This window comes from Notolepis coatsorum, assembly GCF_963971535.1.
Source record: "Notolepis coatsorum genome assembly, chromosome: 6".
NCBI lineage: Eukaryota > Metazoa > Chordata > Actinopteri > Aulopiformes > Paralepididae > Notolepis > Notolepis coatsorum.
Window position 1 is genome coordinate 10,772,053 of NC_140170.1, and position 15,070 is coordinate 10,787,122.

General features: G+C 39.7%; 1 protein-coding gene across 1 annotated transcript in view; it reads right to left on the reverse strand.

The window, feature by feature from the left end:
- Nucleotides 1-14,636, reverse strand: part of LOC311229374 (CMP-N-acetylneuraminate-beta-galactosamide-alpha-2,3-sialyltransferase 1-like) — a gene marked incomplete at both ends in the record, with an annotated part of 42,993 nt that extends 28,357 nt beyond the window's left edge. Inside the window, 3 exons of the mRNA XM_084315461.1 lie at nt 5,740-5,919; nt 12,400-12,593; nt 14,397-14,636. Of these exons, the coding sequence (XP_084171587.1) occupies nt 5,740-5,919; nt 12,400-12,593; nt 14,397-14,636 (614 nt within the window). The remainder of the gene's footprint in view (nt 1-5,739; nt 5,920-12,399; nt 12,594-14,396) is intronic.
- Nucleotides 14,637-15,070: the final 434 nt, after the last annotated feature.

Here is a 15,070-nt window from a genome sequence, read left to right on the forward strand (position 1 = left end):
TCAGGGCTGGTGGTCTAAAATTTTCAATCAATCAATCAATCAATCAGGGAACATAGGACCCGGGGAACATAGACATGCTCCCGTTATTTTTATGTAGATTGGTAGCAAGCGACAGTGATCCAGCGCAGTCCTCCTGACTCCTGTCTGTGTGTCACCTCACCTGTGGGACACGCTGTGCTGTGGGTGTGTTTTGTTTACTATAGTCCTGACTGTCATGGCAGCGCCCACTACTCGCGTTTGTACACATGGATATTATCACTATTTCTCTTTTGTCGAGCACAAAGAAAAGAACGTTAATGTCATTTGTGTTTTGGCTCAAAGATACTATCTACTGCCCATGCTTCAACGAAGCTATAGTAGCTGAGTCTAACGTTAACAGGACTCATCCGAAGCCAGCCACTCGCTTTCAGGGATCTAGTTAGCATCACCAGGCGGCACACGGCAAATGGGACGGAACACTTCACGTTTTCCAACTACTTGGAGAGAGAACATACAAAATGGAAATGAGCTAAAGAAAATGTTTGAGGGGCTGGACTAACGTTACATCTCAACCACCGCAGACTTTGGTGAGTTCAGTGATGTGAATGCAAAGTTGAACAGATTTTGACTGTAAGAATCTGCAAGGGAATCTCATCAATACTAATCAAACAATATAAATATAGTCCTTTCATGCACAATTGATATCCTAACTATTCTAACATTGCAATGCACGATTGATATCTTAAACAGCGTTGCAAGACGGTTATAATGAAATGCTCTGGCGACAGACATCAAGGCTGTTCCTTCAACCTAAGCGGCGATACAATTAGGCACGGCGCATTTTTTATTATGTCAGGACTTGGGACAAAAAAATATTTCAAAATTGCCCCCAAAATCAGGAAAAGGGTATTTTAGGTGGGTGGTCTCCCCTTAAACTGATATTGAAATACACTATGTAGCCTACTACATCAACACTGAAATGACAGAACTAAAGCTAATCGCGTGGAAATAGACTGCATTAATATTCCATAGGTCTTGTTGTGTGCGCCACACACATGCACACAGTATAGCCTACGTGTCTAATGAATGAACAGTAGGCTTATATTATTCTAATTACTTGTTTCATTAGGATTTAGTAGATACTATATATATGCTCTGCCCTACGTACAGTAAGTACAGTACACATATTAAGGCCGCCAGAGTCGGGCGTACCATGAGCGGACTGCATGGTGGACTGACTGTACTACGGTCTACGGGGCGGGCAGCGCAGTGTCTTTGCTGCTCTCCTAATAAAACAAGTCATTAGAATAATATAAGCCTATACTGCGTTCATTCATTACGCACGTAGGCTATACAGTACTGCTCGCGCGTGTGTGTGCGTGCGCTGCCGTAGGTGCACCACGAGCTGTACTATATATGATGACAATACATTAATCTAATCTCATTTTGATCGGTCGCAAAGCGCTTCCGCATATGGGCCACCATTTTCACACGGCTGCATCGTCAGTTGCATTCTAATGAGCTGGACAGGTACGTCTAACTATTGACTTTTTGCAATTTCATCTGCACACTGCCCTATTGGCTGCCTTATAAGGAGCTTCGGACGGGGACGTGCGTTCATGTTTCAGACGGGTGACATTCCTCATCGCGGCATCTCAGCTCAGATAGTTTGAGCCACTTAAGATAGTTTAAGCCATCTTCCTCACGCGTTGGGGACTCAGAGTGAACTTGTCGTAGATTCTGTCTCAGTCGGTTCCAAGATAAGTCTTCCAAGAGAACTCTTTGGAAAATATTCGGGAATGAGACCCATTGTTATCAAAGTCTGTGGTAGGGGAGACTGGGGTAAGTTGAGCCACTTTTCATATTCAGGTTCACTATGAAGGAAATTATAGTTGTGTTGCTAACTGATGTATCAGCATATATTTCAGAATGTTGTGAATCCCTACAGACAATCAGAATCAGGGTGAACATAACCGTTTTGATAATATAGCATGTCCAAAAAAGTGGTCTCGTGGCACAACGTACCCCATGAGCATAGGAGCAGGGTAAGCTAAACCATCTCCCTCCTTCCTCCCCCTACCCTCCCTTCTCCCCTCCCATTATCTAACACCCCTCCCAGTCCCCATATACCCCCACCTCCTCCCCTCCCTTGATTAAGATATTCCACAGTTATACATGTCTGTACTGAATTAAATAACAGTCACTTCAAATCTGTATGTATTTGTATTTATTAAACACAATTCCAGGAACCCCCCACTGACACACACACACACACACACACACACACACACACACACACACACACACACACACACACACACACACACACACACACACACACACACACACACACACACACCTCCCCGAAGACACGCACTGCCACTTTACTAACTCACTGCCACTTTATTTTATTTACTATGTACTACTGCTGCTAGGAATATAAAGTTCTCTTTTACCTCTTTTATTTAATTCACTCATTCATTTCAGTCCTGTATATTGTGTGTTGTATATTGTGTCCTATATGTTACTTTTGTGTTTATATTGTCTAGATCTTTTATTTATACACCATGGGAAGGTGTAATTAAAATGTTCTGATAGTCTTGCAAAAATGGAAAACTGACAATAATTCAGCCTAGCTTTGTTTTATTATTGCATTTGAAACCATTTCAACATAGGCCTCAGAATGCCTTACAGTGTGGTCTGAAAGAAAACACTAAATATTTTAACTTGAAAAACAACCGATGATTAAATTCACTTTCATGAGTGAATCTTTTTTTTTTTTTGACATACATGTCTAACCACTTTAGCCGTGTGGCTCTTACCTTCACAGACTCCATGAAATGGCGCCTTCCTCCTAAATTTCTGGTCACATGCTCACTTTTTTACGGTTTCCTAGAAACAAGGGGTGGCTCAACTTACCCCTATGCTCACACCTTGGTAAAACAGAGTCCATTCTCTTTGGATCAAATAACAAACTCAGCAAGGCCAACGGCTTCTCTGTTACAGTGGGTGACAATATTGTCACAAGGAAAGATGAAATAATTACATATCTGGGTTCCATCCTAAAGGCAAATCCTGTGACAAAATGGCAACCAATGTAATCAAAAAAGTCAACCAACGAACAAGATTCTTGTACCGGATCTCCTCTCTGGTAAGCAAGAATACCCTGAAGACTCTGGCAGGAGCACTCATTCAAGGGTACTACGACTATACTTGCACCTCATGGTACCAAAGCACCTCAAAGGCCCTAAAACAAGATTACAAACATCACAAAACAAACTGGTCAAACTACTGCAGACTACTACTGCTACTACTCCTAAAACCCACCTCACCCCTGCCCATTTTGACAACCTAGGATGGCTTAAAGTAGACGACAGAGTACAGCAACTTGCAATGGGCCTGGTCTACAAGATACACTACACCACTAAGGTACCCATGTACATGTCGAATACTTCGCAAAGGTCAGTGAATACCACGACCACAACACCAGAGGGAGTTCCACAAATCATGTCCAACCCAGATTCGGCTCAAACAAGGGACTAAACACATTTTGCAATTATGCAACAACAATGTGGAACGCCCTACCCACAGCCGTAAAATTATGTGAATCCCTATTCCCTACCCACCTTCAAAACCGCTCTAAAAAAGCACCTACGGGAGGCCGCAATTTGAAACTGGCCCCCGATTAATGTCCAAACCCATCACCCAACCCCCCCAATGTACAGTTTCCTCTCCCTCAAATGTATATATTCTCTTTTAGAAACTCTGTCTGTAAATAAACAGTACTGTATATTTGTATGTTGTGTATGTCATAAATGTTATGAATTGAAAATGGGGGACCCTGATGTAAACAAGACGAAAGTCTTTCTCTGGTCTGCATCCCCTTATACAATTGTATTGAGCCGTACTGTATTGTACCCATTCTGCAATTTGTTAATAAAATGTTCAATCAATCAATCAATCAATCAATCAATCAATCAATCAATCAATCAATCAATCAATCAATCAATCAATCAATCAATCAATCAACTTACCCCAGTCTCACCTAGTAGTTGAATAAATTATGTTTTACATAGCCAAATTTTTTTTGTAAGTATGGATTACCGGTCAGTGTGGGTTGTCTACTGGTATTGGTGTGACCATGTCTACTGTAGAGGAATTTGTGCAGAATCCAGAGTGTTTATTGGATGTTTGCACAAAGGATTTATTAGGATATCATTATATTATGTCTCCTTGAACTTGAAGACTCCTTGAAGACTACATATTCTCATAGTCTGACCAACACTGCTATTGCACGGCCATGGAGAAAATTACACTAATTCCCGCTGGGAACGGGTCAGATGACCCGACAGCCTTTAGAATGGAGATGGGAGGGAGAGAAGGGAGGGAGGGAGGGAGGGAGGGAGGGAGGGAGGGAGGGAGGGAGAAGGAGAAAGGGAGGGAGAGAGAGAGGGAGGGAGGGAGAGAGGGAGGGAGGGAGAGGGAGATATAGAGAGAGGGAAAGAGAGGGAGAAAGAGAGAGGGAGAAAGAGAGAGGGAGGGAGAGGGAGGGAGAAGGAGAGAGGGAGAGAAAGGGAGGTGGGAGAGAAAGGGAGAGAGTGAAAGGGAGGGGTCAAGGAGGGAGGTGGCCGCTCAGCAGAAATAACGTTATTTTTTTTTATCCACTTTTTCTCCTTATTTTTTCTATTTTTCTCCCATCCCAATTTCATGTATCCAATTCTCCCCTCCCCCTGTCTTGAACGTTGCTCAACTATGCCCCCCACTGGTCGGTTGTAGAGAGGATAGAAGCCTTGCATCACGTGTTCCCTCCGGCACACGAGGAGGCAGCCTGTCACATCTTTTCGCCTGCCAGCGCGGACTCTCATTGGCGAGGTGTAACGCATGGGAGGCTCACACTACCCTCGCCACTTCCTGTCTCTGCTGTGCAGGCGTCTCCCAACTGACCCGTAGGGGTCGCTGTCCACAATGTCCAATCCCCACCCATCGACTTCTACCCGCTGACTCTGCCAAATGAGCCAGTACGAAGGCCGGCCCAAGCCGAAGGCAATGCTGAGACTGGGATTCGATACTGGAGTCTCTTGCATTGGTGACGAGCGTAATCTCCGCTACGCCACCCAGCCGCCCTGAAATAACGTTCTAATTCCATTTTCCTGAAGTCATTTTGAAATTTCAGAAACCGTGCCAGATAAAACGGGTACTTTTAGGAAAAGTCATTGAGTGACAGAGCTGGAGCTCGACCGAGTGACGAGGATACATTTATTGAAAATGCCTAAGGGTCATGTGACCCCTTGTCGGCTGTGCTAGTGTTAACCATGTGGAGATTTTATCATTTGACTTCTTTTTACATCCAGTGTAAATGATAGGGTGTTGTCAAGATTTTCAACCATGCAGTCTAAAGAGCAGTCCAGGCTGGGTGGTTTAGTTAGTCACATGATATCTCAGAACTCTTCTTCCGTCATGTCATCTCGTACTCTGTTGAGATCAGAGGCTCTGTGTAGGATTGTTAGTAACTGTCTAACTGTACATATGGCTGTTTACACTAGTAACTGTTTACCTGCATATATAATTGTCTCCACCAGTGATTGTCTATTGCATATAATCGAACCGGGGACCTTCTGATTACGAAATGACCGTTCTACAGTACCTCCTGAGCCACTGTCGCCCAGTAAACTGAAGGGTAGATTTGTTTTGGTTTACAATCCTTCACGCCAGTCGATGTGATTCGTTGATAATGTAAATTATACACCCATAGACTCTCACCTTGTAATGTGTCCCGTGGTGAAGGCACTGACGAGCCATCGGAGGTCCGTCACCTTGAACCCAACGAACACAAGATGGGTGTTCTTGTCCAAATCAATGGCACTCTCAGGATACATCATGTGAAGCGTTGTCTTGGTTCCAACATCCGATTCGTATCCCTTGACCTGAGCCTCGTTCATTCTAAAGTACAAAGAGTGAGAGAGAGAGATACGTCTTAATGTAAAGTACAGAGAGAGATCATAATGTAAAGTATAGAGAGAGATACATCATAATGTAAAGTACAGAGAGAGATACGTCATAATGTAAAATAGAGAGAGATACATCATAATGTAAAGTACAGGGAGAGAGAGATACGTTATAATGTAAAGTATAGAGAGAGATCATAATGTAAAGTATAGAGAGAGAGCGAGAGATACATTCAGATTCAGAGTTTTTTATTTGCCACATGGAAGCAATACAAATCATACAGTTTTCATACAAAATCATAAATACGGTTCTACCATGGGCAAAAGGAGCAGGAAGAAGAAGAATTCTTATAGTATACCTGCCCCCTATTCCTAAACCAAACAATTATTACTTGATGGTCGGCGTACAACCTAATGTAAAGTACAGAGAGAGATCATAATGTAAGTACAGAAAGAGAGATATGTATGCCATAATGTAAAGTACAGATAGATACATCATAATGTAAGTACAGAAAGAGAGATATGTACATCATAATGTAAAGTACAGAGAGAGATCATAATGTAAAGTACAGAGAGATACATCATAATGTAAGTACAGTGAGAGATCATAATGTAAAGTACAGAGAGATACATCATAATGTAAGTACAGAAAGAGAGATATGTACACCATAATGTAAAGTACAGAGAGAGATCATAATGTAAAGTACAGAGAGAGATACATCATAATGTAAAGTACAGAGAGAGATCATAATGTAAAGTACAGAGAGAGATACATCATAATGTAAAGTACAGAGAGAGATCATAATGTAAAGTATAGAGAGAGATCATAATGTAATGTACAGAGAGAGATCATAATGTAAAGTACAGAGAGAGATCATAATGTAAAGTATAGAGAGAGATCATAATGTAAAGTACAGAGAGAGATCATAATGTAAAGTACAGAGAGAGAGATACATCATAATGTAAAGTACAGAGAGAGATCATAATGTAAAGTACAGAGAGAGATCATAATGTAAAGTACAGAGAGAGAGAGATATTTACACCATAATGTAAAGTATAGAGAGAGATCCTAATGTAAAGTACAGAGAGAGAGAGATATTTACACCATAATGTAAAGTACAGAGATACATCATAATGTAAAGTACAGAGAGAGATCATAATGTAAAGTACAGAGAGAGAGAGAGAGATACACCATAATGTAAAGTACAGAGATACATCATAATGTAAAGTACAGAGAGAGATCATAATGTAAAGTACAGAGAGAGATCATAATGTAAAGTACAGAGAGAGATCATAATGTAAAGTACAGAGAGAGATCATAATGTAAAGTACAGAGAGAGATCATAATGTAAAGTACAGAGAGAGATCATAATGTAAAGTACAGAGAGAGATCATAATGTAAAGTACAGAGAGAGATCATAATGTAAAGTACAGAGAGAGAGATACATCATAATGTAAAGTACAGGGAGAGATCATAATGTAAAGTACAGAGAGAGATACATCATAATGTAAAGTACAGAGAGAGATCATAATGTAAAGTACAGAGAGAGATCATAATGTAAAGTACAGAGAGAGATCATAATGTAAAGTACAGAGAGAGAGATACATCATAATGTAAAGTACAGGGAGAGATCATAATGTAAAGTACAGAGAGAGATCATAATGTAAAGTACAGAGAGAGAGATCATAATGTAAAGTACAGAGAGAGAGATACATCATAATGTAAAGTACAGGGAGAGATCATAATGTAAAGTACAGAGAGAGATCATAATGTAAAGTACAGAGAGAGATCATAATGTAAAGTACAGAGAGAGATCATAATGTAAAGTACAGAGAGAGATCATAATGTAAAGTACAGGGAGAGATCATAATGTAAAGTACAGAGAGAGAGATACATCATAATGTAAAGTACAGAGAGAGATCATAATGTAAAGTACAGGGAGAGATCATAATGTAAAGTACAGAGAGAGAGATACATCATAATGTAAAGTACAGGGAGAGATCATAATGTAAAGTACAGAGAGAGATACATCATAATGTAAAGTACAGAGAGAGATCATAATGTAAAGTACAGGGAGAGATCATAATGTAAGTACAGTGAGAGAGATACATCATAATGTAAAGTACAGAGAGAGATCATAATGTAAGTACAGTGAGAGAGATACATCATAATGTAAAGTACAGAGAGAGATCATAATGTAAAGTACAGGGAGAGATCATAATGTAAGTACAGTGAGAGAGATACATCATAATGTAAAGTACAGAGAGAGATCATAATGTAAGTACAGTGAGAGAGATACATCATAATGTAAAGTACAGAGAGAGAGATATGTACACCATAATGTAAAGTACAGAGAGAGATCATAATGTAAGTACAGTGAGAGAGATACGTCATAATGTAAGTACAGTGAGAGAGATACATCATAATGTAAAGTACAGAGAGATCATAATGTAAAGTATAGAGAGAGAGATATTTACACCATAATGTAAAGTACAGAGAGAGAGATATTTACACCATAATGTAAAGTACAGAGAGAGATCATAATGTAAAGTATAGAGAGAGAGATATGTACATCATAATGTAAAGTACAGAGAGAGATCATAATGTAAAGTACAGAGAGATACATCATAATGTAAAGTACAGAGAGAGATCATAATGTAAAGTACAGAGAGAGATCATAATGTAAAGTATAGAGAGAGATTATAAAAAATTATAAAAAATTTCTTCAAAATAAATTAAAAAAATGTTGTAATTACATTTGTATTGTTTTTATTCTTGTTTTATTATTATTATTATTAGGGATGCACGATATTGATTTTTTGACACCGATAACTTTATGCTCCTCAAGCCGATAACCGATATCGATAACCGATATGTATTGTATTATACTTTTTTTTTAATATATGTATATATATATATATATATTTTTTTTTTGATCACATTTTTATTTATTTTTTTGTATTTATAAGCTCCGACGTCATCGGTACTGCTATCGGTACTCGAGAAATTATGGAGTTTTTCTTTTTTAGGAATTTGAACGTCGCAAACTAATCTTGTTGGCCGTTTTCTATCTCTCCTCCCTCGGTCTCTCTCTGCCTGCGCGAGCTGGCTGTGCTCTTACACACACTCACTCTCACACACACACACACACACACACACAGGTGCTGCCGAGTAGACAGCTCTGCTCTCGACAGCACCCGTGTGTGTGTGTGTGTGAGTGAGTGTGTGTAAGAGCACAGCCCCCTCGCGCAGGCAGAGAGAGACCGAGGGAGGAGAGATAGAAAACGGCCAACAAGATTAGTTTGCGACGTTTAAATTCCTCAAAAAAAGTCTGGGTCTATTTTACTAAAGTCGATGCTGACAACGCTCGTTGCCACAAGTGCAACAAGACATTTGCCAGTAATGTATAAGCGCTGGTACTTGTCAATGTGGCTGGCGGGGAGCAGCTAACGTTATAGCTCCGAGTAGAATAATGTCCGACAATCCGGAGGTAAATAAACGAACGAGAGCTTCTGATTGGTGGTAAGAAGAAAAGGTGGGTGCAAACGGTGGGATGTAATTGGCAGATCGACTGTCTGCCTCCGAATGTAACGTGACTACGTCACAGCCAAGAAAGGCAGCGCTGGATTTGTGAAAAACTCCCTGTTCCTAAACCACACGCTGTCAGTCATACCACAGTACTGGCAAAACGGGAGGAGGCTATAATAAAAACAAGCGCCCTTCATCCAAATCCACCCACACCGGATTTATTTTAACCAAAAAATGTATTATATATTATCGGAGCTATTAATAACGTTATCGGGTTTATCGGGATGACGTCATAATTGCTGATATCGGCCCGATAATTATCGGCCCGATAATTATCGTGCATCCCTAATTATTATTATTATTATTATTATTATTATTATTATTATTATTATTATTATTATTATTATTATTAATATTATTATTATTATTATTATTATTACAGACATGGATTGTCGGTAGTAGCCTGTTGACCTCATTGGTTAACTATAAATTTGTTTATAAAATGTCAAAGACGTTGGTAACTGACAGAGAATGTCAAATTGGTCATTAGTTCCATCGTGTTGGTGTAATATAGTGTCAAAGAACATTAGCTAATGTTAGCTAGCTGATGCTATTCCCTAGTTAGCTATCAAGCTAATGTCAGTTCAGCTAATGTTAGCTAGCTAGCCCAGCTAATCTGCTTGCTACAAAGGCTTATTGCTGCCACGCAAAATAAAAAAATATGTCGTGGCCTCAAAATAGTATTTTGTTACCTCAAAGTGTATTTAGTTACCTCAAATTGATCTGCAGCAGCTTTTAAAGGTGGCAAAGAAGGAATTGTACAAATTAAAATGCTGGTTTGATACAAACAAGCTATCATTAAATCTAAGTAAAACCAAGTTCATGCTGTCCATCTGGAAATTGAAAATGTCAAAAAAGTATATAACTCTTTCTCTGCCACAGTAACAGTACATCTTGCGGTCAGTAGGCCGGCTTTTCGTGACTGTTTTTGCAATAATTCATGATCTTAGGCAACATAATTTCAAGGCGATCATTGTGAATCTATGTTAAAGCAGGAGGAGGAGCCCCTACCAAGAAAAAAAAGGAGGCCGTCTATCAACACCAAGCCATTCCAGTTCAGACACAGACGATACTGCCATCTAGTGATAGTCGATCGGCATTGCAGTTCAAATATGTGGCTGTGCCAAAACGATTTAGATCGCTTCGGGCGAGTCTGTAGCGCGGGGATCAAAGGAAAAAGATCAAACGATCTAATAACGTATATATATATGTGGTTGGCGTTCAACGCATGGCGAGCAAACACGTATATACTTGTTGTTTGGCGCAGATTGAGTTAATAGACCATAAACTCTACTGGAAACCACACGTAAAATATCTACTGTATGCTAAAGAATTGCGAGAAGCTTGGGAATTCTGGGTAAAACTAAATACATCTTAAATCAGAAATCACTGTTGTATACACTTGTATTGCTATACCCTACCTGTCATATTGTGTTGAAGTTTGGGGAAATACATATAAAACAAACCTACAAAAGATATGCACACTGCAAAAAAGAGCTACAGTATAAGGATTGTACATCATGCTGGTTATATACCAATTGTTTATTTGTTAAAAGTAAAACTCTGAAATTTAAAGATTTGGTTCAATTCAAAACTGTACAATTCATGTTTAAAGTAACACAAAATATAGTCCCGGGCAACATACAAAAAATTGTCATGGGCAGAGATGGGGGTTATAGTCTAAGAGGGGAATTGATTTTAAAACAACAGCATCTCAGTTTGTGGGGTATCCATTTGGAATGGCCTTGATTTAGCAATAAAAACAAGTACTGTTGAAATGTTTAAATGCAGATATAAACAGGAATTATTGGACAAGTATGAGTTAGAAGAGCTTGAAAATAACGTGCACTAGTATTTTTGTAATTATTTATTTATCTTTTGCTGTAGTGGATAGGTATATTATTTTTGATATTGATAGATAACTTATTACATATTAATATGATATATACCAGATAAGCTTTGCTTCTTTCTGTCCCTTCTCGAACAAAACCATTTGTCTTGAGCTATGTTGACAATTGCTTCCATGTCTAGGAAGATATATAACATTTTATTTATATTTGTATTTTATTTAGTTTTTTATTTATTTAGTTTCAGTAATTTTTTGTTATTTCAAGTTTGTGTGTTTATGGTTGTTCGAGATAAATAAAGATCAAATCAAATCAAATATTTCTACCGTTTCTTTTATTATCACCGCGGAGACATGCTTAGAAGAAAGAAAATATTCATGAATTCAAGGCATCGTGGGGTGAGTAATTAATATACAAATGATCATTTTTGGGTGAAGTGCTGGTTTAAATCTGATGAACGTGACTTTGACGTTTTCAAGGTGCTATTTGGTTCCTTACAGCCCACTCCTTGTGTCGTATAACTGTAATTCATTGCAATACTCTCTCTATAAATTGTACCTAAATTGTACCTCATCCCATTTCTGCTTTGCACTATAAAGTATTGTATATTAGTACATTGCATAGTATATTGTATATTGTATGGTAACTCAGTTACTTCTATTCTGCATCGAACATTGTACATATGTCTATACTGAACACTGTGACCTCTATTTTTACTTCTATTTTACATGCTATACTATTTTATTTCATACTTATCTTGTCTAGCACAGTCTCTGGAGCGTAACAGTAAGAAGCATTTTGTATAAAAGTATTCTGTACTTCTGTATGACAACTATTAAAGAAACTTGAAACTTGAACTTGTCTACATTTTAGGTGAGTACAGACTTCAATCCATTTAAGGTTTTCGTTACATTCATCTCTCTGCCAGTCTCTGCCTGTCTCTGTCTCTGTCTACACCAGCGTATGCGAGGCATTCTATTTGGTTCCTTACAGCGTAACTAACAGCCCACTCCTCGAGAACCACGTGTCTATGGTTTACCTTATGACGACGTCATGAATGTCGATGAGGGCTCCATAGTGTGATTTAATCAGGTTCCCTGAATTACCGACCACGGCACACGTCCTGCAGCGCCGGGGGCTTGAATCCATGAAGCTCAAATTGTTTGGGAAGAAGTTGAACAGCTCTTCCACAGCGGTTTCGTAGGAAACGTCGTGTCTGTCAGCCTGTAAACGCTGACACAAACCAAACAAGACATGTGGCTTCAATACACAGTGTGCAGGAGGGGAGGGGGAGGGGGGGGGGGGGTCAAAACTATTTTGTAATGAATCCATGATTAGCCTACATTACAACATTGTTTAGATAAAAATGAGTAAATCCCGGACCACATCTGAGGGCATACAGTACATATTGCCAACTCATCGTCTTCTCTCAATAATTAATTTTTTTAAATTTCTTTTTTTTAATGATCTTTTCCCCCCCCTTTTTTCCGATTTTTCTCCCATCCCACTGTTAGTCGTTATGCCAATTCCCAACCCCCTTCCTGGTTGTTGCGCACCCCCCCCCCTACTGTTGGTCCGAGAGGCCGGAGACTGTCACATGCTTTCCTCCGACGCATGTGCAGCCAGCCGGCAGCCAGCCTGGCAGCGCAGATTCTCACTGGGAGAGTGTAACGTGTGGAAGGTCGCACTACCTCTCTCCAGATCCTACCCTCGCTGTGCAGGCGCCCCCACCGAACTGTAGGGGTCGCTGTCCACAACGCCCAGGACCCACCCACGGCTTCCCTCCCCCTAACTCAGCCAAACGAGTTAGTATAGCGATCAGCCCAAGCCAAGGCAATGCTGACTCTCCGGGAGTAGAGACCGCAGCCTCTTGCATTGGTGACGAGCACAATCTCCGCTACGCCACCTGACCGCCTTCTCAATAATTTCAAACATAGATTGAAGACCAGACTGATGAATCTAAGCCATCAACTGGACTCCAACTCACTCACACAGTCGCATACAAACGCACACACACACACACACACACACACACACACACACACACACACACACACACACACACACACACACACACACACACACACACACACACACACACACACACACACACATTATTATTATTATTATTATTATTATTATTATTATTATTATTATTATTATTATTATTATTATTATTATTATTATTATTATTATATTATTGAACATTATTGAATTAGCAATATTACTTATGTTTTTTTTTTATATAGGTCACATGGGTTTCACAGGGGGTATAGAGATATGAGGATAGAGATGAGACTGATTCACAGGGGTATAGAGATATGAGGATAGAGATGAGACTGACTCACAGGGGTATAGAGTTATGAGGATAGAGGTAAGACTGACTCACAGGGGTATAGAGTTATGAGGATAGAGGTAAGACTGACTCACAGGGGTATAGAGTTATGAGGATAGAGATGAGACTGATTCACAGGGGTATAGAGATATGAGGATAGAGATGAGACTGACTCACAGGGGTATAGAGATATGAGGATAGAGGTAAGACTGACTCACAGTGGTATAGAGTTATGAGGATAGAGGTAAGACTGACTCACAGGGGTATAGAGATATGAGGATAGAGATGAGACTGATTCACAGGGGTATAGAGATATGAGGATAGAGATGAGACTGACTCACAGGGGTATAGAGATATGAGGATAGAGGTAAGACTGACTCACAGGGTTATAGAGTTATGAGGATAGAGATGAGACTGATTCACAGGGGTATAGAGATATGAGGATAGAGATGAAACTGATTCACAGGGGTATAGAGATATGAGGATAGAGGTAAGACTGACTCACAGGGGTATAGAGTTATGAGGATAGAGATGAGACTGATTCACAGGGGTATAGAGATATGAGGATAGAGGTAAGACTGACTCACAGGGGTATAGAGATATGAGGATAGAGATGAAACTGACTCACATGGGTATAGAGATATGAGGATAGAGATGAAACTGTCTCACAGGGTTATCTGTACAAAAGACATGTCGCTTACCTTCCACCACACGTGGGCATTCCCTGAATGCTTATTTTCTCTTGTCAAAAAGGGGTCAATAGATTTGTTGAATCGTTTATCGTTGTCATCTGATATGCATGTATGACAGGCACAAGGTGTGGTTCCGTTCAGAATCTCAGAATACTTGTCCATGAGAAAACTGTGTCCTCCCAACAACACCCAGGCGGTGATGGCGAGGCTGAGTAGACTGGCAGTAAGTAAGACTCTTATGACAGTCATCTCGGGTGTGGACTTTATAGCAGAGCAGTCTGTGGATAGCGAGAATATTCATTTTTTTCACATAACATACAACAAGACATACCAGAACACAATAATAAATTATGTATGAAGGAGTAAAATAAATTAATATATATATAATAATAATAATTAACAGATCAAGAGACAATAACAATAACATTTTGGGTCACAAGACAAGAAAACAGGAAAAATTATTATTTATATATATATACAAAAAATACAAATGCTAAAAGACACAATTTCCCTAAACCCACCCCCCACCCCAGGACCTCTCAGGACCAACCATCCCGATAGCGAGAATATTCTTGTAAATAGGTCTGAGCAAGGATGCGACCTACAGCCCCAGGGATCTTGGCTCCTCTCAATAACACACGAGCTCCCCTGAAAACATGATCTGTGACATTTTGATCGTGGTC